At 36.6% G+C, this 25463-nt stretch overlaps 2 protein-coding genes across 4 annotated transcripts in view; one reads left to right on the forward strand and one right to left on the reverse strand.

Annotated features, from left to right (window-relative positions):
• Window positions 1-25463, forward strand: part of LOC120413715 (ubiquinone biosynthesis monooxygenase COQ6, mitochondrial) — a 44158-nt gene that overhangs the window by 9054 nt on the left and 9641 nt on the right. The gene's annotated exons all lie outside the window — the stretch shown is intronic.
• On the reverse strand, window positions 277-23468 carry LOC120413714 (transient receptor potential channel pyrexia). Of its 3 annotated transcripts, XM_039574637.2 has the most exons (6): window positions 23285-23466; window positions 11946-12162; window positions 2683-3245; window positions 1422-2628; window positions 720-1358; window positions 277-658 (listed from the first exon to the last, which is right to left on the reverse strand). In XM_039574637.2, the coding sequence occupies exons 2-6, from the start codon at window positions 11970-11972 to the stop codon at window positions 296-298; spliced, it is 2799 nt and encodes a 932-aa protein (XP_039430571.1). In that variant the 5' UTR covers window positions 11973-12162; window positions 23285-23466; the 3' UTR covers window positions 277-295. The 3 variants fall into 3 exon arrangements, with proteins under 3 accessions (XP_039430571.1, XP_039430569.1, XP_039430570.1); XM_039574635.2 differs by having other exon boundaries at window positions 720-2628; window positions 23285-23468; XM_039574636.2 differs by lacking the exon at window positions 23285-23466 and having other exon boundaries at window positions 720-2628; window positions 11946-13451.

Raw genomic sequence — 25463 nt, forward strand, 5'->3', positions numbered from 1 at the left:
AAGAATTTAAGAATTTAAGAATTTAAGAATTTAAGAATTTAAGAATTTAAGAATTTAGGAAATTAAGGATTTAGGAATTAGGAAATTTGGTAATCTGGGAATTTAAGAGTTACAGAATTTGTTTTTTTTTAATGTGGCTTTTCAATAAATTTTAAATATTTAAATTTGTGGGATTTTAAACGCGCACGCGCTGTTGAGTAATAAATAAAGAAGGAATCTTTTTTTTATTTATTATGCTTTAACAATTATTGATACTTCAACATTAACTAAATTCCATTCATGCAAGCCCAACCCTTCAACCGGTCTTCACTTTCGCCCTCAAACTGTCCACCTCCTTGCCGAGCTCGGCCAGCTTCATCAGTATCAACTTCTGCCCCTCTTCAAGGGCCTTCAACTGATGCGACGTCGACGATCCATGCACGGACCTTCCACCGACCCCGGAGGCCAGATACGGACTCTCCGACACGGTTCGGTTCTTGTTGCTGGTGCGATTCTTGAAGCGTTGCCTCCGCAGCGTCACCATCGCCGCCGCGTCCTCCTCGAGCAGCTCGCGGAACGTTTGCATGTTCCGGTGGGTGCGTTTGCGCTTCATCGATTGGTTCCGCTCGCGGCGTTCCGCCACCAGCTTGTAGATCGAGGTGATCAGTTCCTTGGGGATCTGCGGGGGAAAGAATGGTTTTTGAGTGGTGAAGGTTTTTTTTGGGATCGGATGAGTTTACCCTTTTCTCCCGAGGATCATTCGGCTTGACGCGAAAGTGCAACCGAAAGCGCGAAGTCTTTAGAAGGGCGATCTTCTGGAATATCGCCCACAGCCGAATCGGAGCCTTCCGCAGCAGCTTCGAGAACATGAGGCTCTCCAGCCGTGATATCAGCTCGGCTTGCCTCGAGAGTCGATCCAATCCGGCAGATTGCTGCAGTCCCTGGATGTCACTGACGGCTAGACCGACGAGCAGATTCGTCAGAATGACCGTAACCAGCAGGACGAACGCCAGGAACATGCCGTGGGCGGTTCCCGGGTACTGAATCTGTATGCTTCCCCCGTAGAAGATATCTTCAAACTCCAGCTCACCGGCCATCATCACGATCGTCTTGAGCAGCCCGCGGAGGATCTGCTTGAACGCGATGTAGTTTGGGAAAAGTACGCAAAAGCTCAGACCAAACGCAATCAGCAGGCAGCAGTACGCCATCAGGAACTTGGAAAAGTTGACGGCCACAGTGGTGAACATCTGCACGTACAGACCGAACACCGGGAAGCGTCCGACGAGCATCATCAGCTCGAGCCAGGCCAGGAAGATGACGATCGCCGCCACGTGATGCTGCCAGATGGGCACGGTGCTGATTTCGGCCGTCGGGTTTTGCTGGAAAGGATTAGGGAATTTTACCATGTGCACTTTTTTAAAGAGGATAAGGGAAATTCTCACCGTGCACAGAAACACCCCGACGACGATGCTCCACTGCAGCCAGTTCTCCCAGTAGCGCACGTACCCCACGAACCCGTGCATCATCTGGAATATCTCCTTCGTCATCAGGGTCAGATTCTGGAAGATGACGCTGTAGCCGAGGACGGGAATGTACGGCGCCGTGCGGCAAGACAGCGTCCGGCAGTCCTTGACGTACACGCCGAGGACGTACGCGGTGAAGAGCAGCACAAACAGGCCGTGGAAGAACAGGCTGAACAGGAAGAACTTGCGGATGCGACGCCACTTTAGAAGGAGGAACGTTTCGCACAGTGGGTGCTTCAGGATGCGCCGTTGGCCGACCTCGATGAAGGCGAGCAGGAGTTCGGTTTCGCCGCGATCGTTGTTCGGCACGAGAAGCCGAAAGTCGAGCCGGATCTCGCAGTCGACGTCGCCGATCTCGTGGATGCTGTTGACGCTGATGGCGGTGTCCAGCTTGTCGATGTACTTGGGGATGATTTCCGGGGTTCGTCGGATGATGAAGGACAGGGCGGACACTCCGCCGTTGGTTCGAGCGGTGATGTCCGCGCCGTACTCGATCAGCAGGAAGACGCAGCTGCTGAACTCGTTGAGGGCCGCGATGTGGAGCGGGGTGTAGCCAAAGTTGTCCGCCCGGTTGACGTCCACCTTGGCCTTCAGCAGACTCAGAGTGGTGTCCCAGAAGCGGGACTCTTTGACGATGGACGCGTGCAGAGCGGTTCTCCCATCTCGGTAGACCGCGTGGACGTCAGCGTTCTTGCTGATCAAGTAGGTGACCGTTTCGTGACACTGGGACAGACAGGCCAGATGAAGTGGCGTCTGCTGGTCCTTGTTGCGGGCGTCGATGTCCGCTCCAGCGTTCAACAACAACTTCACACACTCCAGGTAGTTCTCGGACGCAGCCAGATGTAACGAAGTGATCTTCTTCTGGCCGTACTGCGATCGTGCGTCCGCACCGTTGTTCAGCAGCAAGTCCATGCACTCGACGAACCCGTTCGAGGCCGCCACGTGCAACGGCGTCTGCGTGTACACCTGGGGAGTGTTCGGGTTGGCACCGTTCTTGAGCAGATATTCGACGCACCGTTTGCTGTTCCGCTGGACGGCGTAGTGCAGCGGGGAATGTTTCTCGATGCCGGCGTTGATGTCCGCGCCCTTCGCCAGTAGCAAGCCAATGCACTCGACACTTCCGCAGCTGAAAAACAAACCACCTTAAGTGCACGTCAAAACGACGACCTCCCCAACCTACCTCGCCGCACAGTGCAGCGGAGTTGCCTTCCTCTGCTTATCCCAGCACTGGGCCCTAGCACCAGCTTGCAGCAGCAGCTCAACCGCCCGGTAATCCCCAATATAGCACGCCAAATGCAGCGCCGTTCGACCCCAGCAGTCACTCGCATTCACGTCCACCCCCAACCCCTTCACCATCTTCCCCAACATGTCGTGTTTGCTCGCCCAAACGGCCAGCAGCAGCGTACTATCGAGCGCAAACCCATAGTCCACCAAAACATCGCCCACCGGCACCAAACTGTCGAGCAGCTCGCCGATCCGGTCCGCGTCCGGCAGTTCCTTCAGTGCAGCTTCGATCTCCGAGTAGGCCCAGATTTCGTCCTGACCCTCGCGGCTACCGGAGCACAGGTCGTGGGGCTGCTGATTTGGCGAGGATATCTCCACCCCCGCGACGTCACTCTCGCTCGAAATGCTCAGCCGGTAGCGGGATGTGGACGGAGAGCCGTTCAGCGCGTGGCCGGATTCGACGGCTTCGCCGTCCGCGTAGTACATCCGGTACTCGTCCTCCCATTTCATCTCGTTTTCCTGGAATGGGAGATAATTTGCTTATTCTAAATTTGTTCACTTTTTTGCATACATACGATTTTGGGGGCTGGTCATACAAAAGTTCAAAATATTCGATTTGGTGTCTTCGACAAAGTTGTAAGTTATAATCAGCAAACTAAGAAATACACTAAAAAAACGCTTTTTGTTACCTTTTAATACAAAAAAGAGATTTTGACAATCTTAGTTTTTTTTCAATTCAATTAGTATTTATTAGAATTTAACAGTTCTGCTCCAGGATGTTACATTAGACGGTTTCCACGCGAAATCGACCACTCAAAATCCGGACCATCTCCGATCTTAATAAAACATGCTGGATCGTTTGTCCTACTCAAATCAACAACTCCTGTGCACTCAGTTTAGTAATTCACAATGGCATTTGAATTTTAGGAATTCTTCAATTTTTAAATTATTGGTAATTACTTTTAAATTGAAAAAATCATATCTTTCGAAGCAGATGTTCAAAAAATCGATCGAAAGTGTGTTTTAACGAAAATCGTGCGCTCTTTTCAATGAAAATATTTCCAAAAGCCGAAACTTTCATTTTCGATCAAAAAACAGCCAAAAATTAAATTTTCTTCGAAAATCAGGCTGAATACACCCTTAGATTCAAATTTTGCCATTACCATTCGAAAGAGCGGACAATTTCCTACTTTTCTTCCATAGACACCAAGTTGGAGCGAAAGCGTTTTCAAGTGGTTTGTAAATAAAAACCTTTTTTCGTTTTTTTTTATTTTTTTCCAAAAACTAAATTACATGTTTTAAGGCAAATTTTGTAACAGATCCCATTTTTAAACTTAAAATAAAGTTCTGCTTCCGTGTTTTTGAGTTTTTCCTTGACGTGCCAGTTTCAAATACATATAAAAGGAACGAAATAATTACTAAACTGCCCATGAACGCATAAATGACCCATATGCATTTTCGTCACTTTGAGTTATTGATGCAGTTTGGTTCAAAATCGTGTGCTCTTTCAAAAGAGCCTATAACTTCCAATACTTTGTTCTAGAAATTAGGAGGAAATCCAGTTTCTTCGTGAAAACTTAACACGTAGCCTTATGTGTAGGACAAACTTGTTTAGCGTTTTTCTCAGCTAGCTGTTTTTGCATATGGGACATTTATGCGAACATGGGCAGTAAAGTAACATTTCCTGAACCACTTTTGTTATGGAAAAATGTTTATCTCACTAGTCAGTGTTGTTAATACCTGCAAAATAGTTTTTTACTATTTTTTGGCTTTTAGGGTGATACCTGTCGCGTCAGGGCGGTTCAAAGATGACAATTTTGAGTATTTTTTTTAATAATCATTGTCAAACGCCGTTTAAACTGAACTCATGCGTATTTTTCCTTGAAAGCCAAATTAGTCACTTTTCTTGTACAAACCGGATAACTAAAGTTGGTTGAAACAATGTCAAGTAGTGGTTTTGGAAATATGTGTTTTTTTTTTAAATCGCCATAATTACCATTTTAAAGCACACATTGACGTGTCAGGAACCACTCTAATGACCTAACAAAAATTATGTATAAAACTATTTTGGGTAGAGAATCCTGAAGATTTGAAGCCGATCCGATCACCTTAGAGTTTGGCCATGCCGTTTGCCTAGAAAATTGTTGTATTGGAATACCGTAAATACAAAAAAAAAATTCAACAATACACCTAAGTCGCTTAGCAGAATTTTGTAAGATGTTCAATAATTTGTCAACGTGTTTTTTTTTCAACAATTAAAATAAAATTAAAATCCAACACAGGATTTTTGATTTGTCATCCTGAAGTAATTTAGGTAATAGAAGGACGAAAAAGGGAATAAATATCACAGAATTTTAGAATTTGCAGCTTTTCTATACAAAAATTGTTGTAACTTTTCAGAGAATTGATGAAATAGCATGTTTATTCTGCAATTTTTTTTTATGAACACGTTGATGTTTCCAGATGAATTTGAAAAAAAAAAAATCAAGAAAACAAATTATTTTGCAGGTATTAACAACACTGACTAGTGAGATAAACATTTTTCCATAATAAAAGTGGTTCAGGAAATGTTACTTTAAATGCACCTTTGGTTATCTTTAGCAATTATTTCGTTCCTTTTATATGTATTTGAAACTGGCACGTCAAGGAAAAACTCGAAAACACGGAAACAGAACTTTATTTTATGTTTAAAAATGGGATCTGTTACAAAATTTGCCATAAAACATGTAATTTAGTTTTTTGGAAAAAAATAAAAAAAAATGAAAAAAGGTTTTTATTTACAAACCACTCGAAAACGCTTTCGCTCCAACTTGGTGTCTATGGAAGAAAAGTGGGAAATTGTCCGCTCTTTCGAATGGTAATGGCAAAATTTGAATCAAAGGGTGTATTCAGCCTGATTTTCGAAGAAAATTTAATTTTTGGCTGTTTTTTGATCGAAAATGAAAGTTTCGGCTTTTGGAAATATTTTTATTGAAAAGAGTGCACGATTTTCGTTAAAACACACTTTCGATCGATTTTTTGAACATCTGCTTCAAAAGATATGATTTTTTCAATTAAAACGTAATTACGAATAATTTAAAAATTAAAGAATTCCTAAAATTCAAATGCCATTGTGAATTACTAAACTGGGTGCACAGGAGTTGTTGATTTGAGTAGGACAAACGATCCAGCATGTTTTATTAAGATCGGAAATGGTCCGGCTCAAAATCGTATTTTTATGGTCGATTTCGCGTGGAAACCGTCATTAGCAATTCAGAGATTTGAAGAACCTTTGAACTGAAACTTTGATTTCTTTTTTTACAGAAGTATTCAAATTACGCTTAATTTTCAAAAAAATGCTAAACATTATCAATGATACGTTTTCGCAGTTTCAAGGATTATTATTTTCTCTTGGCATTTTAAACACTCAGCAATCTTTAATTCAGTAAACATATTTGGGTAATTTGTAACTAACTCTGAGGAAATCTGAAAAAGTTGATTCGATTTGCAAAAAACTTTGTCCAATGGGGTACTGTTGGTGAGAAATGCTGAAAATTTTAACAAAACTAAGTATTTTTGAAAAGTATTCAGATTTGATTTTTTCGTAATATTAGTACCAAATGATCAGGAATTTCTCATAGATTCCGATAGCAATAGCATTTTTTTTAAAGTAGTCAAAATTTAAACAAAGCTACGTCTTTTGAAAATAACACACCTTAAATATGACAAAAGAAAGGTTTAAGGTTTGCTTTTAGAAAAACGTTTCTTAATCCACCATTAGGTGGGTGGTGCCTTCCTCACATTTACAAAGTAATAATGAAAATAAGTTTATGAAAAAGTATATACCTGATACAGACTTTTTCCAGAAAACATGCAGACTCTCATTTGAAGCAATGTGGCAACAGGGCGTTTCGCATCTGGCGCGACTCTCGCACGTAAACAAAAAGACCCGGCCTTTTGAGGTTATGCAAAAAATCACCCTTTTTGTATCTCCAAAAATCTTTTTCTTGGCATAACTTTTTAAATACTTTACTAAACAAAATGAAATTTAATAGGGTCTTAGGGGACCCCAAAACGAACAGAATAAGGCGGATCCGGCCAAAATCGGTTCAGTCAGTTCTGAGATAATCGTGTGGAATCGTGTGGATTCTGAGTCGATAGGTATACGTGAAGGTATATCTAGGATGTGTATTTAAGAAGTTCATTTTTCGAGTGATTTTATAGCCTTGTCTCAGTGAGGTGAGGAAGGCAAATCGCTTTTCTCGGAAATCTTAAAAAAATCGTGCACGGCGAGGATTCGTCCCAGGAAAAAATCCTATTACTAAATTGAAGGTTAGGATGCGCTCTTTCGTTTGAATTTTGTCCCGAAACCCGGAACTCAAAGCCTGATTTTTAATGCTCTTTTTCTGAAATACTTGGGCAAAGTCTGTATCCGCTCTTAAAAATTTGTGTCTTCCATCATTGGAAAACCGCTCGTAAGACCCACAATTTTTATAGTTCAGATTTGTAGCCGTGGGGTTGGAGACGAACATTTTATTTTTTGATTCACAATTTTCGACCAGTAAATGTGGTCAAAGATATTTTTAGAGGACTATTTTACAGATAACACTATTAAATTAAAAGAATTCAGTTTTAAACAAAAAGCCATTCGAAAACATGCGCCATAAACTGTTTATGGGCCCAAAATTTGAAGCTTTGCCAAAATGTATTTTCAAATCGACAAGTCGTCAAGTGGAAGCATAAACGCCAGCACATTTACGCTAGCGCGTTTTACGCTGCGCGTGAACGTGTTCTTTCTGGCTTCTCATAATGGATCGACAAAGTGCAATATCGATACATATTTTTTTAAGTTAATCATAGACTAGCATTAAAGACTGAGTACCCTTAGTTTTTTCTAGTAATGTCAATCCAATATGTTTTTCTTTATTAAATATAATTATCTTGCGATCCGGGGGGCTGTTGGCAGCACTGCCAGGTGGAAGTTCGGTTTTTTGATGCTCCGTATTATTTTGTAATTTCGAGCCGTTTTTGTGACCCTCCGGACGAGGTTTAGTGTCCGAAAGAAAGCTAAAATCGCGTTTCGCCGCGGGTGATTGGAGTTCATTAATTTTAAAACAAGTTTATGCAGAAAGGAACTTTTTTTTCAAAACCATTGGCCGGCATTGTTTTGATTTTGTACCTGGCCTGCAGCAAAGTGCGTTGGCAACGTGAGGGCCAACTTCGCGCTTTTTGTCATTCCCGCAGGGAGGAATGTTTCGTTTTGCAGCTGCTGCATGGGCTTTGACAGGAGCTCGGCCAGCCGTCAGGTTTACGCTCGTTTTTTGGTTTGCTAAAAAATTGAGTGAAAAGGAAAGAAATGAGCGGCTGGACGGAGAAAAAAAAAAAGTGAATAGGAAGAAAAAAGAACCAACTCAAACTATGTCACTGATGGAAGTAAACATAAGCTGTGCAGTGTATCCTTTTCAAAGAATTAATTCAATATTTCTTTCAAAATTTTTCCTCTTATTTTTACTTATTGCTTGTCTATCTAACGAAAATCTCTTTAAAATAGACCCCCTTCTCCTCGCCCCATGTCAGTTTTTCTCATCAAACATTCAAAACGTCTTTGCGATCTTTTACTATAAAATAATCTTAAATAATCTGGTACTATCTATAACTTTCCGTCCTCTCTTATTTAATTTTGATATATTCTAAAAGATTTCAGCAAGGTATGAAGGTAAATTGTTAAATGATAAATTGTTAGAATTGTAAATGATATATAAAATACTACACTTCACACACACTACACAACAACAATGCAATTATTGATCGGAGCGTTTGGTACGGTATGTCCACGCATCCTTCCTACCCTGAAGATTCTCTGAAATGTGATCCGTTCTCAGAATCCTCTCTGCGGTAAACGCAACGTAGTAGGGCTGGCCGCTTTAATTTTTGTATTACATTTTCGGGTGTTCTCGGATGTACTGCAATTATTAATAATGACAAGAAAAGTGCTTGGGGCGTCATCTAATCACAAGACTTTCCAGCATGCTTTCATCGGACTGGCTACGTTTGTGTTAGATTAGATTAGATTAAATATAATTATCTTGCGATCCATAATGTACCCCTGAAATTTAAAAAAATGGCATTCGAAGTTTAGCCTAAAAAGATTCGAAGCTTTAGGTCAAATTCTCAATGGGTGGTACCATTATGTTTCTGAAAAAATAATTGCACCAATATATTTGTCGGAGTTTCATCATTTTGTAAGAAATACTCTTCACCTCTGGTGATATTAAATCGGGGTTTGCAACATTTTTTCAATTTTTAATAAATCTAGACTTTTTTTTTATAAAGTCTTATAAAAAATTTAAACATTGAGTGTATCCCCTTCACACCTTTTGTATACAGAAACTAGTCAAAAAATAATTCAGATACGGTTCATATAAAACCATACTGCCCATAATTGAAAATTCGGCTATTATGCCAAATCAAGTATTCCAAGAAAAACGCGTTTTAGTGTTTGTCACAAAATCTCCGTCAAGGCAATTTCCCATAAGAGTGGCATATTAGCCGTTTTGTTTTTCGCATCGGCAGTCAAGTCTTAACACTATTTTAGTGAAATTCAAGTTCCAGAAGATACGTTGGAACATCCTCTACCAACTGGTGCTAATATATCGTTTTTGCCAAAAGTGGATATTAGGCGTTTTTTCAATGGTGGGCAGCATAGAGGTTCACAAAAGTAGGTATTTTTCGAAAGTTCTAAGATTAAGGCCCTTGCAATATCAGCATCAAATAATCGGGATTCAATCATTTTAAAAAAATGCAGATGCAAAGAAAAATTTTGTTTTTGAAATACGTAGTTTTGTGAAAATTTTGATTGCTTTTAATAAAAAGAATGCTTTTCTAATCGGTATCTTTGAAATATTTTCGATCATTTTATACCCATACTACAATTATCAGAATTGATTTTTTTTAAATACGTAGTTTTGTGAATATTTTGAGTTTTTTCAAAAGTTTTTTGTGATAGTAGTTTTGTGATAAAGTCGAGAATCAACAAAAATTCTAGAAAAATTTCGATCATTTGATACCCATGTTGCCAAAATATGGATTTTTTAATGTAATTGTGGTGCTGTTTATTATCAAAACATTGAAAAATCTCGATTTTTCAGCAAAACTAAATAAACCCCTTTTTTGGCACCGTCTCAAAGAATTGCGATTTTTTTCATTAAAAAAACTCAGTTTCAAGCAGCCATACCTTAGGAGGCTGAATCAGTGTCATCGTATTTTTGATGTAACCAATTTTATGCACGATTTTATATTGCTAAAAGCCATTTTTTTTAAATTCGTATTTTTGTGAAAAAATCTTTTTACAGTCCAGACTCGATTATCCGATGGTTTGTATGGGATTTCAAGTAATTGAATAACAAAAAAAAGTTTTTTTCTGTTTTTTATTTTCTTGTTTTTAACTTCTAATTCAAATTATGCGACCATCTTTAGTCAAATGTGAATTTTTGATTGCCTATTAAATAAATAATGATTTTTTAAATATTTTATCACCGCCATTTTGGTCGCCATCTTGGCAGCTAAATGGTTCCTTTCTTTAAGGTTATTCGCAATTTTCAAACCCGTTGTAGCATTAGCATAAAAACTGAAAGTTGCTGATCTTCAAATCGAGGAAGCATCAATGTGTGTGAGTGAGTGAGTGATTGTGTTGTGTATGTATATTTTTCAGCTAATAATAATTTAATTATTGTATTTATTTGAAGAAAATAATTTAAATATGCTGATTAATCCCATTACACTAAAAATAAATGTTAACTAAGTATGCTTTTTGAATCGGTCGTTTTAATTAAACATCTAAATCCTACATTCAAAATACAACAAATGAGTAAATAATGAATGTTTACTCCTTATCGCTGTAAGAGTTTAAAATCAAAATATCAATTATGCGTTAAATCATTTACAACCTCGAATTTCGCTTAAACATATAATTATTTAAAGGAAAATATAAACTTCTCTCTACTCTTACAGTTGATATAATGAGTTTAACAACAGACATGATAAAACTGTGATTAATCAGCATTGCTTTTACCTGAGAAAATGGTTGGTTTAGTAATATGACACTCAATTTAATCGTGTACGGCTTCGTCGCGTTGTTTCTGCCGTGGTTTAAAATATAAAAAAATATAAATCATGCATTTTTAACACTGTACTATCACAAGTATAAGTTTAATAATAAAAAAAATAACTCTACTTGATTCGCCCGCAATACCTTTCGGGGTATATCCTAGGGTTCTACCTCTCCTACTAACATTGAGTCCAAAACCTCCCTACAAACATCTATACCACTAAGGTGACGTAGGGGTCCCTGCGCACTTTAGATAGGTGTTTACTAACATTCCTTCATTTCCCTGAGGATAGCTTGGACCCGGCGTGGACCCCCTTATGCCCTGGGCTGTATTACACACTCATCAAAAGATGAAGACATGGTATCTCCCGTGTTGGATTATTGTTCCGGATGAGGGTCTAACACAACCAGACCAAACAGTGGGATAAGCGTTGTGGAGCCTTCCGGTGGTGGGGCGTCCTCCAAATGCTAATGCTAATGCTAATGCCATTTTGGTCGCCATCTTGGATTTAAATATTCTAAATCACTTTAGGGTAGTTGGGGGTCATGCTTAAGCTCAACTATAAAAAATAAGACAATGAATTTTTTTTTCGTGATTCGATTATTCGAAGTTTCGATTATCCGAAGCGAAATTCTGCCAAGGCCTTCGGATAGTCGAGTCTGGGCTGTATATGGGTCATTCAGGGTCAACTGAGTACACTAATGGACTCGACCTCCACCGATTTGGATCAAACTTGGAGGGAACGTTCATCTATTGATAGTTAACAGAAATCCCAAGTTTGGTGCTGATTAGACCATCTCTCTATTTTTGGCACCGCGCCCTCTTTTTGACGATTTTCTGAAAAACTTTTTTTTCTTTTAATCATAACTATCTGAGCAAAAGACTTTCTACAGGTTGCATTTTATAGAAAATTGTCCAAGGAATTCGATAAAAATAAAATTGTAACCCTTAAATGCCCACTTATATTATATTTTAAAGTTTTAAATATTAAAATTTAGTTTTGACCAATTCCTTATATTTTATTCGTGTTCCCCGGACAATTTTACATAATAAACAATGTATACCTCAAACTAAAATGAACTATTGGCAAGCTACACCGATTTTACTGTACAAATTTCCTGTCAATACTCACGATTATCGAGAAGCGCACCGCGTCCATGGTCCTCGGGTGAAATATCAGTGCTCGCAGCCGTTTGAGGTATCCTTTCCAAGCATTTTCCCGCACAATTTTCACCCTCCACTTGGTCGGAGCTAATGACCAATTTGCCACTTTGTTGGGTTTCCTCCTACCAAGGAAAGCTGGACTGGACTGGATGAGTTGAAAATTTTCTTCGTGTAGAGTTTTCCTTCTGAAATTAGGGTATTTGGACACATTTTCTACTGTTTTTCACAACTTTTTGTTGGTCCAATTTAGGAGTATCAACTCTGACCGGTAGATGGCAGTGGAGGCGGTTGGAAGCGGAGACAAAAGTGTAAACAAACTTAAAGACCGTGCGAAATAAACGAAACCGTGCTAACCTCTCTCTCGTGGTTCATTTCCTTGGGTTCGTAAACATTTTGCTTGAACTGCTCGACACGAGTTTCCGATCCAGATTTAACGAGAAAGATCAATATTCAAGATCACCGTAAGAAAATGTATCTATAAATCGCTTTAAACAGTCTTCAAAGCAGCTCTATGAATCGAAGCTTGTTGATATTGGTCACTCAAGCGATCACCACTCGTTGGTGCGTGATTATTGCTGGATCCCATAAAAGTCACGCCGGAACGTGACGCTCGTGAAAACCAGCGGCCGAAAAAACAAACATTTTCACTACCTTGTCAGGTTGTAAAGCCAAAAGATCAAAAACGCTTTCGTTAACGTTTAGCCGCCGCAATCAGCTGTCAAACCGAGCACGCTCGCAGCGACATCTGATCGGTCTTTTGGCGGCCCCGCGAATCGGTGTCGTACACCCAAAACTGTCACTTTCGATTTTGGCGTACAAACAAAATGAAAAAAAAAAATGAAAAATGGAACCGACATGAATGAAATTAGACGCGGATACGTCTGCAAATTGTCAGTTTGTAGATTCGGCGCACACACACACGAACACGTGCCAGCGCCAGCAGTGAGTGTTGGCCGACGATTTGTTTATTTTCTCTAGAAAACAAGCGTCATTGGAGCGCATCGTTACGGGCCCGGTCTCTCTGGGTCGTGTCTTGCCATGGCTGTCAACGCGGTCGTCTTTGGTTGGCATGGGAATGGGATGGCGTTAGGTGTTCGTACAAAAAACTTAACTTAGATATTCCTAACTATTTTTTTTAACACTGACACTTTATTTTTGCGTTCCACGCATAATTGTACCACTTTCACGTCACGTTAATAAAATAAACATTAATTTGCAACATGGGCCAATTATGCATAGAACGACACATTAAATATACTGTTGATAGTGAATAGGCCATTTTACCATGACAAGAGTTTTTATTGAAGAATCTGTGTCACGGAACCCTGTAAAAAATCGTACAAAATTTCCTGAATTTCAAGGTGCAATGGGAAGTTGTTGCCTTCTTGTTCATTTATTGTCAAACATACGGACTCAATCCTGCATCGTTCTGAATGTTAATATAATCAGATTTGCTTTTCAATGATTTTGTAAGTAGTATTTTAAGGGGGTGAATAAAAAAATATATCGATAGACCTCGTAGTTGTAAAAATATTAAAAAGTATAACATAAAAATCTTGGTGCAAAATGCTCTGTTTGATGTGCACCGTTAAGTTGAATAGAAGGTGTCTGAGAACTGGCGTAAATTCTCAAAACTTTTCGATTGATGTTTGTTGGTAAGTTAAAGATTGAACGGACAGATCAAATTTAAATTTTTTAGCAATTTTGGCAATTTTATTTTGATGATTTTACCTAACTCTACAACAGTGGTTCTCAACATTTGTCGTTCTATTCCTCCCTTGGTAAATTTTCAACAATTTGAAGTTTTCGGCAAAGTTACCGGTATTCCTCTTGTAATCCGATCATAAATATGACCGGTGTAGGCATTCATTTGCCCATAGCAAAACCACACGGACTTTTAAAAAATGGACTTTTTTAAATCGTTATTTTTTCACTTCAGTTTTCACAAACTTTAATAAAGTGCACCGTTTACAAGATATAGCCACTTAATGTTTGATTTTAATTTCGAAAAAAAAAACACAGTTTTCCGTAGTGCCAATAAATGTCCATTTAATAAAAATTCGACTAGGTCATTTCCTATAAGTTTGTCTAAAACCCATTCAAAAATTGACTTATTATGAAGCATTTGTAAAAAAAATTATTTCTTCGAAAAATAAAATAAAATTTTGAAACCAAGTTTCATTCGAAGGTTTGTATGGGACTTCGAATAATCGAATCACGAACTTTTTTTTTATTTCTTGCTTTTAACATAAAATTTGACTTCTGCGACCCCGTTTTAGTCATATTTGAATAGTTGATTGACTATTAAATTTAAAAATGCATTTTTTTTTTTCAATATTTCATCACTGCCATTTTTGCGACCATCTTGGATTTAAAATTCTTAATCACTTTAGAGTAGTTTTAATGCAAAAACAGTGAGCTGAAAAATATTTGGGATTTGAACTCATCGGGGCATCACCGTAACCAGCCCCTGAATGACCGCCAAAATGTAAGTTTTGTTACATCCTACTGAGTATGATCATAGTAGCTGTTTATAACAAGAATTAGTTAAATATCGAAGAATTCTGAAAATTGGCAGCAATTTTCCCACTAAAATAGACATAACTTTATAGGAAATGGATAACATGTCATACTTTTTTCAGCAAAATTGTTCTACATTTTGTTTGCAACAATGCTACAACACTAGTTTTTGAATTCCGACATGACCGTTCCCAAGTAACATTTTTTTCCAGGAGTTCTACAAGTGCTCTTCAAGATAGCTACAGCATAGCAGTTTGGACCGCGGTAGGATAAAACTCTCTTCAAGTACTCTTCCAAACTCCTGAAGAAGTTTTGAAGAGAATTTTATTTACCAAAGCTAATTGAAAATATTTCTTTTTAAATAACACTATTTTACACCTCCTGATGGCGCTGGAACTCAAGTAATGGATCGATTTAAGGTGTACTGTGTCAGGAATATATTTTGGGAACTAAGAATTGATATCTTGATGAAAATTTACATCTTTGTCCAGAGTTAGACCGAGATTTTAGACGTACAGTCGACTCTCTGGCTGTCGATCTTCTCGATATCAATATTGCTCCATCTATCGAAGAATTCTTCAGTCCCTTCAATCTGCATACTTCAACTGTCTTTATTCCTCGATATTTTCTCTTGCTTGAAGGATCTTTTCCTCGACGGTCGCTTGGATTCTGTTTGCCTTAGAAATCTTTTCCGGTTGTCAATAATTTCACTTTCTCATGGCTTGCATAGACATTTTTCATTGCGAAACGATGCTTTGAAGGGTGTTTGACATTAGTTTGTTTTTGTTTGCTGGACGTTGCCATGATTCTCTCCCACAGCTGGGTATCAAGAAAAAAATATTTTCAATCGAGTCTTCATTTTGCATCGTTCTGTAAACTGATGATTCTCTTCCTCGACGGTCCCTTGGATATTGACAACCAGAGAGTCTGTATTATTAAGGTTTTAGGTGATATATTAGGTTTTTTCAACTTCAAATCGAGATAAAATCAGTTTTCACCGACAGAATATTTTGGGAATCGGTTTTTCTGACTCAGAATGGTCCCCCAACAACCTCCAGAAAAAATTTCCGAGGTGCATGCAAGTTGCATAATAATCCCCTTCTTACCCACGGTGTTCCTTCTGATTTTTAGAACAAACTTCTGAAAGAGCACACGATTTTGAACCAAACTGCATAAATAATTCAAAAGTGATTAAAATGCAAATGGGACATTTAATGTAAATTGAAAAAAAGTTCAGAAAATTTTAAGAAAAATGTGTGAACCAATGTTTGCTCTCCTCGAATAAATAAACAAAAACTTTGATACCGTAAACCGGGGTGACATTGATAGGATTTCAATTTGTTTTTGGAATATTTTCCAACAGTTATGGTTTTTCTCAAGATTATTATTTTTGCCTTTCTTACAAAAGAAAGGTTTAAGGTTTGCTTTTGGAAAAACGCTTTTTTCAGAAATCTAAAAAAATTCGTGCACGGCGAGGATTCGTCCCAGGAAAAAATCCTATTACTAAATTGAAGGTTTAGATGCGCTCTTTCGATTGAATTTTCGCCCGAAACCCGGAACTCAAAGTCTGATTTTTGAGAGCTCTTTTTCTGAAATACATGGCCGATGTCTGTATCCGCTCTTAAAAATTTGTGTCTTCCATCACTGGAAAACCGCTCGTAAAACCCACAATTTTTAAAAGCCAGATTTGTAGCCGTGGGGTCGGAGACGAACATTTTATTTTTCGATTCACAATTTTCGACCAGTAAATGTGGTCAAAGCCATTTTTAGAGGTATTTTTTGGACTATTTTACAGATAACACTATCAAATTTAAAGAATTCAGTTTCAAACAAAAAGCCATTCGAAAACATGCGCCATAAACTGTTTGGGCCCAAAATTTGAAGCTTTTCCAAAATGTATTTCCAGAGATATAGCGATTTTAGTGTTTTTCGTCTTATTTTTACCCTATTTATTCCTATTAAATTTTTGGATTTATACAAAATCATATACTGAACATCAAATTCAAAGTCCCAGCCCATTCTCGCTCGACAAGTCGTCAAGTCGAAGCTTCATCGCCAGCGCTTTTACGCTTGCGCGTTTTACGGTGCGCGTGAAAGTGTTCTTTCTGGCTTCTCATAACTGATCGACAAAGTGCAATAGCGATATATATTTTTTTTAAGTTAATCATAGACTAACATTATAGACTGAGTAACCGTTATTTTTTTCAAATAATGTCAATCCAATATGTTTTTCTTAATTAAATTCAAATGTCTTGCGACAAAAAAATGGCATTTGAGGTTTAGCCTTAAAAGATTCGAAGCTTTAGGTAAAATTCTCACTGGATGGTATGATTATGTTTTTGAAAAAATAATAGCACCAATATATTTCTCGGAGTTTCATCATTTTGTAAGAAAGGCTCTATTTCACCTCTGGTGATATTAAATCGGGTTTTAAAACATGTACTGGGTTAGGCCACACAAAGTCCATGCACTTTTTTGAAAAAAAGTTTTTTCAATAGTGTTTAGAAAAATAGTTACGTTAAAAATTCTTAAATTAAATTCCGGGGTGACTTTGATAGTCATAGTGTTTCTTGTTGAAATCATATTTTAGATGTTCAAACTTTATTTGTTCGATAAATGTACCATTACTTAAGTAGCTGATAAAGTTTTTAAGAAAAAAAAACAATGTTTGTATTTAGTTAACTAAGTTTATAAGCTTTTTAACAAAATACAAACAAATTTTAGGTAAAATTGTTAAAATGTTGAAATTTTGCCTGAAATTGGTTAAAACTAGTTTTGTTTATGAAATTATCGATTTATATTGCATTCAAAACTGAATTCAAAGCACAAATCACAAATTTTCACATTTTACATGAAATTTGTTCAACTAAAATTGCCTATAAATTTGGAGATTTTTTTTAAAATTGTGTTTCAAAAACACATATTATTTATTATTTACAAACTTATTTAACCTTCTCCTAGTAGAAAATTGTCCAAAGAATCCGAAAATGCATTCCGTTTTCCGATTCAAAATCGCGTTCATTGAAAAAATCATGACACTTTGAGAAGTTAAAAATAATGACTTTCATCGACATTTTCTTAACTATAGTAAACTAACTTTTTAAACTTTTCAAAATTTTATGAAAAGTTCTTTTTGAGGTACTTTGAACACTTTTCTACCACGGTCAGTATGATTCTAAACAATTCCGTACGTATCTTAATTGTACTCTTCATTTTGCGGAAAAATCTATCAAAGCTATGAAAGTCACCCCGTTTTACGGTACCAAGAAACCAAGGGCGTAAAACATTCAAAAGTATCCTCTAAAAAAACGTTTAAAAAATCATAACTCTTTGGAAAAATGTGTTTCGTACTTTTCTATAGCTCAGAAGTTGTGGATTTTTGCCCCCTAGAATGTATCAAACAATAAAAAACAGGTTTTGATAAATAGTTTTTATTTTGTAAAAAAAAGTAGTTGAAAAATCGGAAAAAATCTGTGCTGCCCATATGCATTTTCATCACTTTTGAGTTACTGATGCAGTTTGGTTTAAAATCGTGTGCTCTTTCAAAAGAGCCTATTACATCCAGTACTTTGTTCTAGAAATCTTGGGGAAATCCAGTTTTTTCGTGAAAACTTAACACGTAGCCTTGTGTGTGGGACAAATTCACCCTGCGTTTTTCTCAGTTTGCTGTTTTTGCGTATGGGACATTTATGTGCAGTGTGTGCTTATATTAAAAAAAATCTTATGAATACCTACAACTTTGCCGAAGAAACCAAATCGATCAGAAAATTACTCCAGAAGATACAGATTTTCGAATGTTAACGTACTGTTTTTGTATGGACAGCTGCCAAAATTTCATGGAGCCTTGTATGCGTGAACCAATGACACAAAATGGCTTCTTCGGTAATTGGAAAAAATGTTTGAGTCTAATAAAAAAAGGAATGAAATTGTATAGATTTGGCCATAAATGACCAAACATCTTTTAAACCTAGAAATCTAAATTAAATTTCAATTCATTTACTAAAATCAGCCAGTATATCCAAATTCAATCGCCCTTTTCCGTTAGCGTGAACGAAAACCAGAGCATTTTCCCTCTTCACTTGCAAGCATCCAAGGTGAGATACCACGGTGCTGCTAAGGGGGTACTAATTCAAGCTTCACATAACCACTATATAATGTTACTTCGACTGTCTGTGCCAGTCTAGAACCTCTGATTCATACAAAAAAAAAAAATCGCGGGAATTTATAAACAAAAAAAAAAACACACACACACACACACTGCAAGTGGCTTGAGAAACCGTATATCTGCTTTTAATTAGATACACTTTGGGTTTTCCAGTGAAAATCAGGCAAATTGGCTAAAAGAATCCTTCCCCTCTGCAGAGAATGTGGCCCAAACAGCTTGATGATGGATGATGATCTCGCGAAACGACCCCGCGAAGAATTCCATTGATGTAACCACATGTTCGGCTGTAACGACTTCGCGTGGAGCTTGTTTATTTTAGTGCTCACTAATTTGAAGTACACTCAGGTTGCAACAAAAACCAACGGATTCAGTGTTTGAAGTCAATTGAAAACTTTTCTCTAATAAAAAAAAATAGTTGGCAACCCTGTATAATGTTTTGGGCAGTTATGTAAAATTTATATGACTTTTCAGAAGACATTTTTAAGTTATCTTCAAGGAACCATACATATTCCAAATCTGGCAACCTTGCCAGGTGGAATCGGTACTTTAGGGAAATAACAACAAAATGTGCTGATTAGTTTAATCACTTTTAACAACTATTCGATTAACCTTGGCATGCCAAGGGATAACTTCAAAGTAGGCCAATTGGCTGCCAAAGTAATCGGAGAGATGTTTCTCACCGTAGGAAATGATCCCCGACAACGACGATGGCGCTAAGTGGCCGCACCTAGTAAGCACTATGGGTGCTGCTAATGCTTTCCCGATCCGGATAATTTCCCGCTTCGTTCCGTAAAGTGGCTCGTCGATTCATTGAGTGGCACGAATTAAGCTTAAAAATAGCGCTGCTGATCTCATAGACCGTTTAACAAGCAGTGCGCTGGCTTGCGTGAAAAAACGAGATCAGATTGTCCAAAATTTGTTGTGAAAAAGAAAACCACCCAAAACAAATCTGAAATGTCCCGGTGACATGAAACATGCACTGTGACAGATCCAGGGTCAGGAACAAATTTGACGATACGTTTCGAATTGTGGTGCGCGAAAAAAAAAATCTTTTGACTTCCGTTTGACATACTGCATCCAGCTGGGGATGATGTACGAGGTGCATCTTGTTACATTTGTTTTTCTGGGCTATGGGTGCCATTTTTCACAAATTTTGTTTATTGTTCAGCGACTGCGTGTTCTGAAACGTTTTGTTTTTTGTTATGTTCCAATAATTTACGATAGACATTGCAGATTTTTATCTTGAAGAGTGATAAATTTGTAATAGCTTAACATATATTCACAGCAAATGAAGTAGTAATCCAGCTACGCGTACAAAAATGCAAAATTTATGAAACTTAATGTAATATTACACTCTGAAATATGTAGGACATCGGTATGGAAGACACAGATAAAAAAAAATCATGGTAATATTACATCTGGGAAGGGGTACAACTTTTATGTCAGAAAAAATGTGTAATTTTACCTCTGAAAATGTATAATTTAACCACTATTTTGGTGTAATGGCGCTTCTTCAGTCTAAATTTATGTAAAATTACATCTTAAAAGAGCTCATATATGCGTTTATCCGTTTCATTCTTCATCGGTCTGGTGACCGAGCGGGCTAAGGCGCCAGTCGTTATCGTTGGTGCTGGATTTGAATCCCGTCGGCTGCCACTTATTTTTCTTGTGTGTACAAAAATTGTACTTGCAGTGTGTTATATTAAGTGTCTTTTCACAAAGGTGATGTGCATACTTTCGCATGTGATTTTACAATCGGATTTTTCGCTGTGTTTTAACATTGTTATTATTTAGTAAAGATCACGAGCGTGCACAGGGTTGGGCAACTGCCCCACCAAGAAATTTGTTATAAATTTGGTCAGGGGGTGTCCACAAATGACGTATTTTTCAAAACGCCCATATTATTGCCCCACCTCCTCAAAAAACTGGGCACGCTAGTGGTTAGGGTTTAATGTGAAAAAAAACATGATACATATTCATCGAAAGCTAAATTAGAGCAGTTCTCTATATTTACAATTTTGTTTAATTATTTAAGCTAAAAATTTATCTAACTCAGAGGGGTACACACATTTTACATTCAATTTAAATCTTAAAATTGATTTTTTGAATTTGTGAGCAAAAATCATTACAAAAGTTGACACTTTTCGTCTACTAAAATATATTTATAAAAAAAATAAACAAATCAAAGAGGGTAAATTTTGTCATAAAAAAACTATATTTTTCTGAATAGTCCTACAAGTTTGCACAAGACTGACCAAATCAGTCAGAAAATCTTTTCTACACAGTAAACACAGTGAAAATTTAGAAGGTGTAAAAAGGAACATTTAATACTAACTCTTTTATTATGTAATATTACCTCAATAGGGTCCTAAAATTAAGCCTAAATTTGTGATATTATTGTTCACAAAGATAACGCTTATTTTTCTGAGTACCATGACCCTTTGTAGGACCGCAAAGGATTTAAAATGAATTTTTAAAATCAATTAAAAAAAAAATTCGTGGCCCTTGTCGACAGAAATTGTCCTACTTGACAGCTTGTCCCAAAGGGACTATAGTTGATCCATCGAAAAAATGTTGCCTTGTCATTTTTTTGCATTAAAATTAAAAAAAAACGATCACAAATGGTTTTTAATCGTATTTTTTACCGCTGTACATAACAATTAACATATGGCTTTAGGACCCTATTCAGACTGGAAAAGTGGTATTACAACGAAAAACGAACGAATTTGGTTTGGTCGCTCCAAAGTTCTAAAATCGCGTCTTTTTTGTGGAATAAACGTCAAGTTCAGAAAGGTTGTACATATAAGGGTCATTCCAGGTCAACTGGGTACACTTTTGGACTCGACCTTCACCGATTTGGACCAAACTTGAAGGGAACGTTCATCTATCGATAGTTAACAGAAATCCCAAGTTTGGTGCTGATTGGACCATCCCTCTATTTTTGGCACCGCCCTCTTTTTTGACGATTTTCTAAAAAACTTTTTTTTCTTTTAATCATAACTTTGCAACTATTTGAGCAAAAGACTTTCTAGAGGTTGCATTTTATAGAAAATTGTCCAAGGAATTCGATAAAAAATAAATTTTAACCCTTAAGTGCCCCCGTATATTATATTGTAACGTTTTAAGTATTAAAATTCAGTTTTGACCAATTCCTTATATTTTTTTTTTATTTTATCTCCATCGTGTTCCCCGGACAATTTTACATAAAACTCAATGTGAACCTCAAACTTAAGTGAACTATTGACGAGATACAGCGATTTTACTGAAAAAAGTTTGACATGGTGTGCTTTTCAACAAAAAGGGATGAATCCGACATAAATCGGTTTTTATATGTGAGAAATATATTTCGGATTTGAATTCATAGGACAGAGTGCTGATCACTTTTTTTCAGTAAAATCGCTGTTATGTAAAATTGTCCGGGAAACACGATGGTGATAAAAAAAAAAAAATAAAAACAAAAGGAGTTGGTCAAAACTGATTTTTAATACTTTAAACGTTACAATATAAAATACGGGGGCACTTAAGGGTTAAAATTTAATTTTTATCGAACTCCTTTAACAATTTTCTATAAAATGCAACCTGTAGAAAGTCTTTTGCTTAGATAGTTATGATTAAAAGAAAAAAAAGTTTTACAGAAAATCGTCAAAAAAGAGGGCGGTGCCAAAAATAGAGGGATATTCCTATCAGCACCAAACTTGGGATTTCTGTTATCTATCGATAGATGAACGTTCCCTCCAAGTTTGGTCCAAATCGGTGAAGGTTGAGTCCAAAAGTGTACACAGTTGACAAGGAATGACTCATAAATAACTGTCTAAAGAGATGATAAAATTCCATATTTGAAAAAAAAACCTGCTGTCGATTTGGTGGAATTTTGGATTAGTTTTTCAAACTCATATGTACATAAAATGATTTTTTAATTTAACAATGGCTTGGACAAGATATAAAGTACAGTTGAAATACTGTTGAAAACTACGACTTTTGATAAAAAAAAAGTTTGAAACATATATGTTTATTTTTTGAATAAAAATAAAAAAAATGGTTTTAATTTATCAAAGTAATTTTAAATTTTAACAATTGTCAAACAATCGGCTGTTGAACAAGAAATTGAACCCTTGAGCAGTGCCACACTTGTTGGACGGCGCCGCGAGTGCGTCAACACCTTCTCCTTCTCTGGCTGGCACTGTTTGGGGCTGTAGAGGACTATGTGCGGCATTTCCCAAAATTAGACCATTACTCTGAATAATTCACAACAAAGCAAAATAAACTCGGCTTAACCAGTGGAAACACTTGGGGTTCCCAACGCTCGTTGAAGAGATGACTAACGGTTGGACTGTCTTGTTTTATTCTTCCTCAACTATGCCTCCATGACAGGGGCCATCCCGTAAGCTGAAAACAGTCAAAACTTCAAAACCGTTGAAAAATCTCAATAATTTAAAAAAAATTAAAATAGTTGAAACATCATAAAATTACAAGTTCAAAATATCATTAGTTAATAAAAGAAAAAAAGCTTCGTATATTTTCAGTTTAAGAAGCGTCGCGACGCCTCCGCCAACCGCCACTTCCACCCAACGTCGCAAAAACTATCGTAAACATTGCAAAACAAAAAGGTGTGAGAAACCGACGCCAGCCAGGGCAGGTAGAATCCACTCGTTAAGTAAATCAGCTGGATACTCAGCAACACAATATTCCCCAAAGTCCACTTCCACCCACCCCCACTAATATTACTCTGACACACGGTGAACGATCCGCGACGACGAAGAAGACGCACGCGACTGATCCGCGATCTGATCCGGTGGAAATGTGCTCGAGAACTGACTTGAGGCAGACTGAGCTCACATGAGCAGACGGGACATTAGTGGATCAGATCGTGGCTAATTGAGCGAAGATCTTGGAGAGAACGATGAGAGTGAAAATGGGGAAATTTGAGAACTTGTTGTGGTTCGTGGAGAAGCATGGTGCGTTGTGGTTTTGGTGGAGATGCGTGGTATTTTGTTATTTTTATAGTTTCATCGACATTTTTTAAGTTAGTAGAAAACATTATAAATAAAAAATGTGTATTTTGAAAAACAATATTAATGAGTTCAGCTCTTCAAAAATTAGAAATCAATCTAGGAGGAATTTCTTTATCTTTGGCAGGTTCAGGACTCGATCCCAACTCCGTCCAATTTGCAAAATCTCAATATTTAAACAAATAATTTAGCGAATGTTTTGATAGAAACTTGCTTGCTCACGTCTCATTAGACTAATTATTGCTTGATATGAAACAGTTTGAATGATAGGTTTGAGATTTTTCAGCAAAATGAAGAGTACAAATTAAATGTGTACAGAATGGTATGAAATCATAACATTTTTAAAAGTTTAATAAGTTAGTTAACTATAATTTAGAAAATGGTGATGAATAGCATCATTTGAATATCCTCAAAGTGTCATTATTTTCTCAATAATCATGATTTCGAATCAGAAAACGGGATGAATTTTCGGATTCTTTGGACAATTTTCCACTAAAATGTAAAATAAGTTTATAAATAATACATATCATGTGTTTTTGAAATATAATTCAGATTTTTTTTCAAATTTATAGGCATTTTCAGTAGAACAAATTTCATGTAAAATGTGAAATTGAGTCGTGCTTTGAATTCAGTTTAAAATGCAATGTGAATCGATAATTTTATAAACAAAAATAGGTTTAACAAATTTCAGGCAAAATTGTGACTTTTCAACAATTTTACCTTAAATTTCAATGAATTGAGTCAACTTAATATAAATATGATTTTTTTTCTCGGAAACTCTATTAGCAACCTTAGCGATGGTAATTTTGACGAAAATTTGAACACCTTAAATCTTATCTTAACTTCTTAAATCTTAAATTTTCGTAATTGAAATACGCAACTTTTGGTACCCTTACATGTATAGGTCATCGCTGAAATTTTAAAGTTATCGCAGTTTTAGTGAAAAAAGTCGATTTTTTCCCGTTTTCGTCATTTTTCCATTTGGCGCGTCGAAAAACCCAGTTTTTATCTTCAAAAAATCGTATCTCAGAGTATCGAAAACATAACTTCACCATTTTTTGATGTTATGTGAAATTTTTTGAGGAATCCGATAAAAATATTTTCAGACATAGGCTCTTTGGTCCCGAGACCTTCAAAACAGCATTTTATGTTTTCATACGACCTTTTCAAATGTTAAGCTAGATTTTTGAAACTTCTTACTATTTTTCCAAAAAAGCCAAACTAATTACCATTCTTTTGAGTCTAAGACAGCTAAAATCGGATGAAATCGGAAAATTTTTTGCGTAAAAATTTATCAACTTGTTAAAAGCATTTTTATTTTTTATAAAAACGATGTTTTCAATGTCATTTAAAAATGCTAAAAGTTTAAAATAATTTTGTCACACTCAAACTTACTTTGTGATTAGATACTGTTTTTATTTTAAATAAAAAAAAAATCGATCCATAAGTATTTCTCCAATATTCAAAATCGATATTACACTGTATTTTTTTTATATTAACGCATCAAAGTCCTTCCGTTCTTAATATCCAAAGCATCACTCGTCTCCAAACAAATATTGTAGCTATGCAAACGAATATTTGAAAATTTAGTGTATTTAGACAAAAATAAGTTATGATGGTTTATCCAGAAAAAATGGCTTCAAATAAATTCAAATAAACAAATAATCAAAATTTCAAATTGAAAATATTTCTTTTTGAAAAAAGGAAGCTTCACGAAAGTTTTATCTTCTGTTAATAAAAATCAGAATAATAAATAAATAACAAGATATTTTTTTTTATCAGCAGCTGAAAA

The sequence above is a fragment of the Culex pipiens genome, chromosome 1 (assembly GCF_016801865.2).
Source record: "Culex pipiens pallens isolate TS chromosome 1, TS_CPP_V2, whole genome shotgun sequence".
NCBI classification, from domain to species: Eukaryota; Metazoa; Arthropoda; class Insecta; order Diptera; family Culicidae; genus Culex; species Culex pipiens.

What these genes read in the sequence shown, in the direction of transcription:
- LOC120413714 (XM_039574635.2), bottom strand. Translation starts at nt 11,972, where the DNA reads ATGGACGCGGTGCGCTTCTCGATAATC. An exon ending in CGGTGCGCTTCTCGATAATC is followed by an intron (nt 3,246 to 11,945) that starts GTGAGTATTGAC and finishes CTCCCATTCCAG; the next exon opens with GAAAACGAGATGAAATGGGA. An exon ending in ATGATCCTCGGGAGAAAAGG is followed by an intron (nt 659 to 719) that starts GTAAACTCATCC and finishes TTTCCCCCGCAG; the next exon opens with ATCCCCAAGGAACTGATCAC.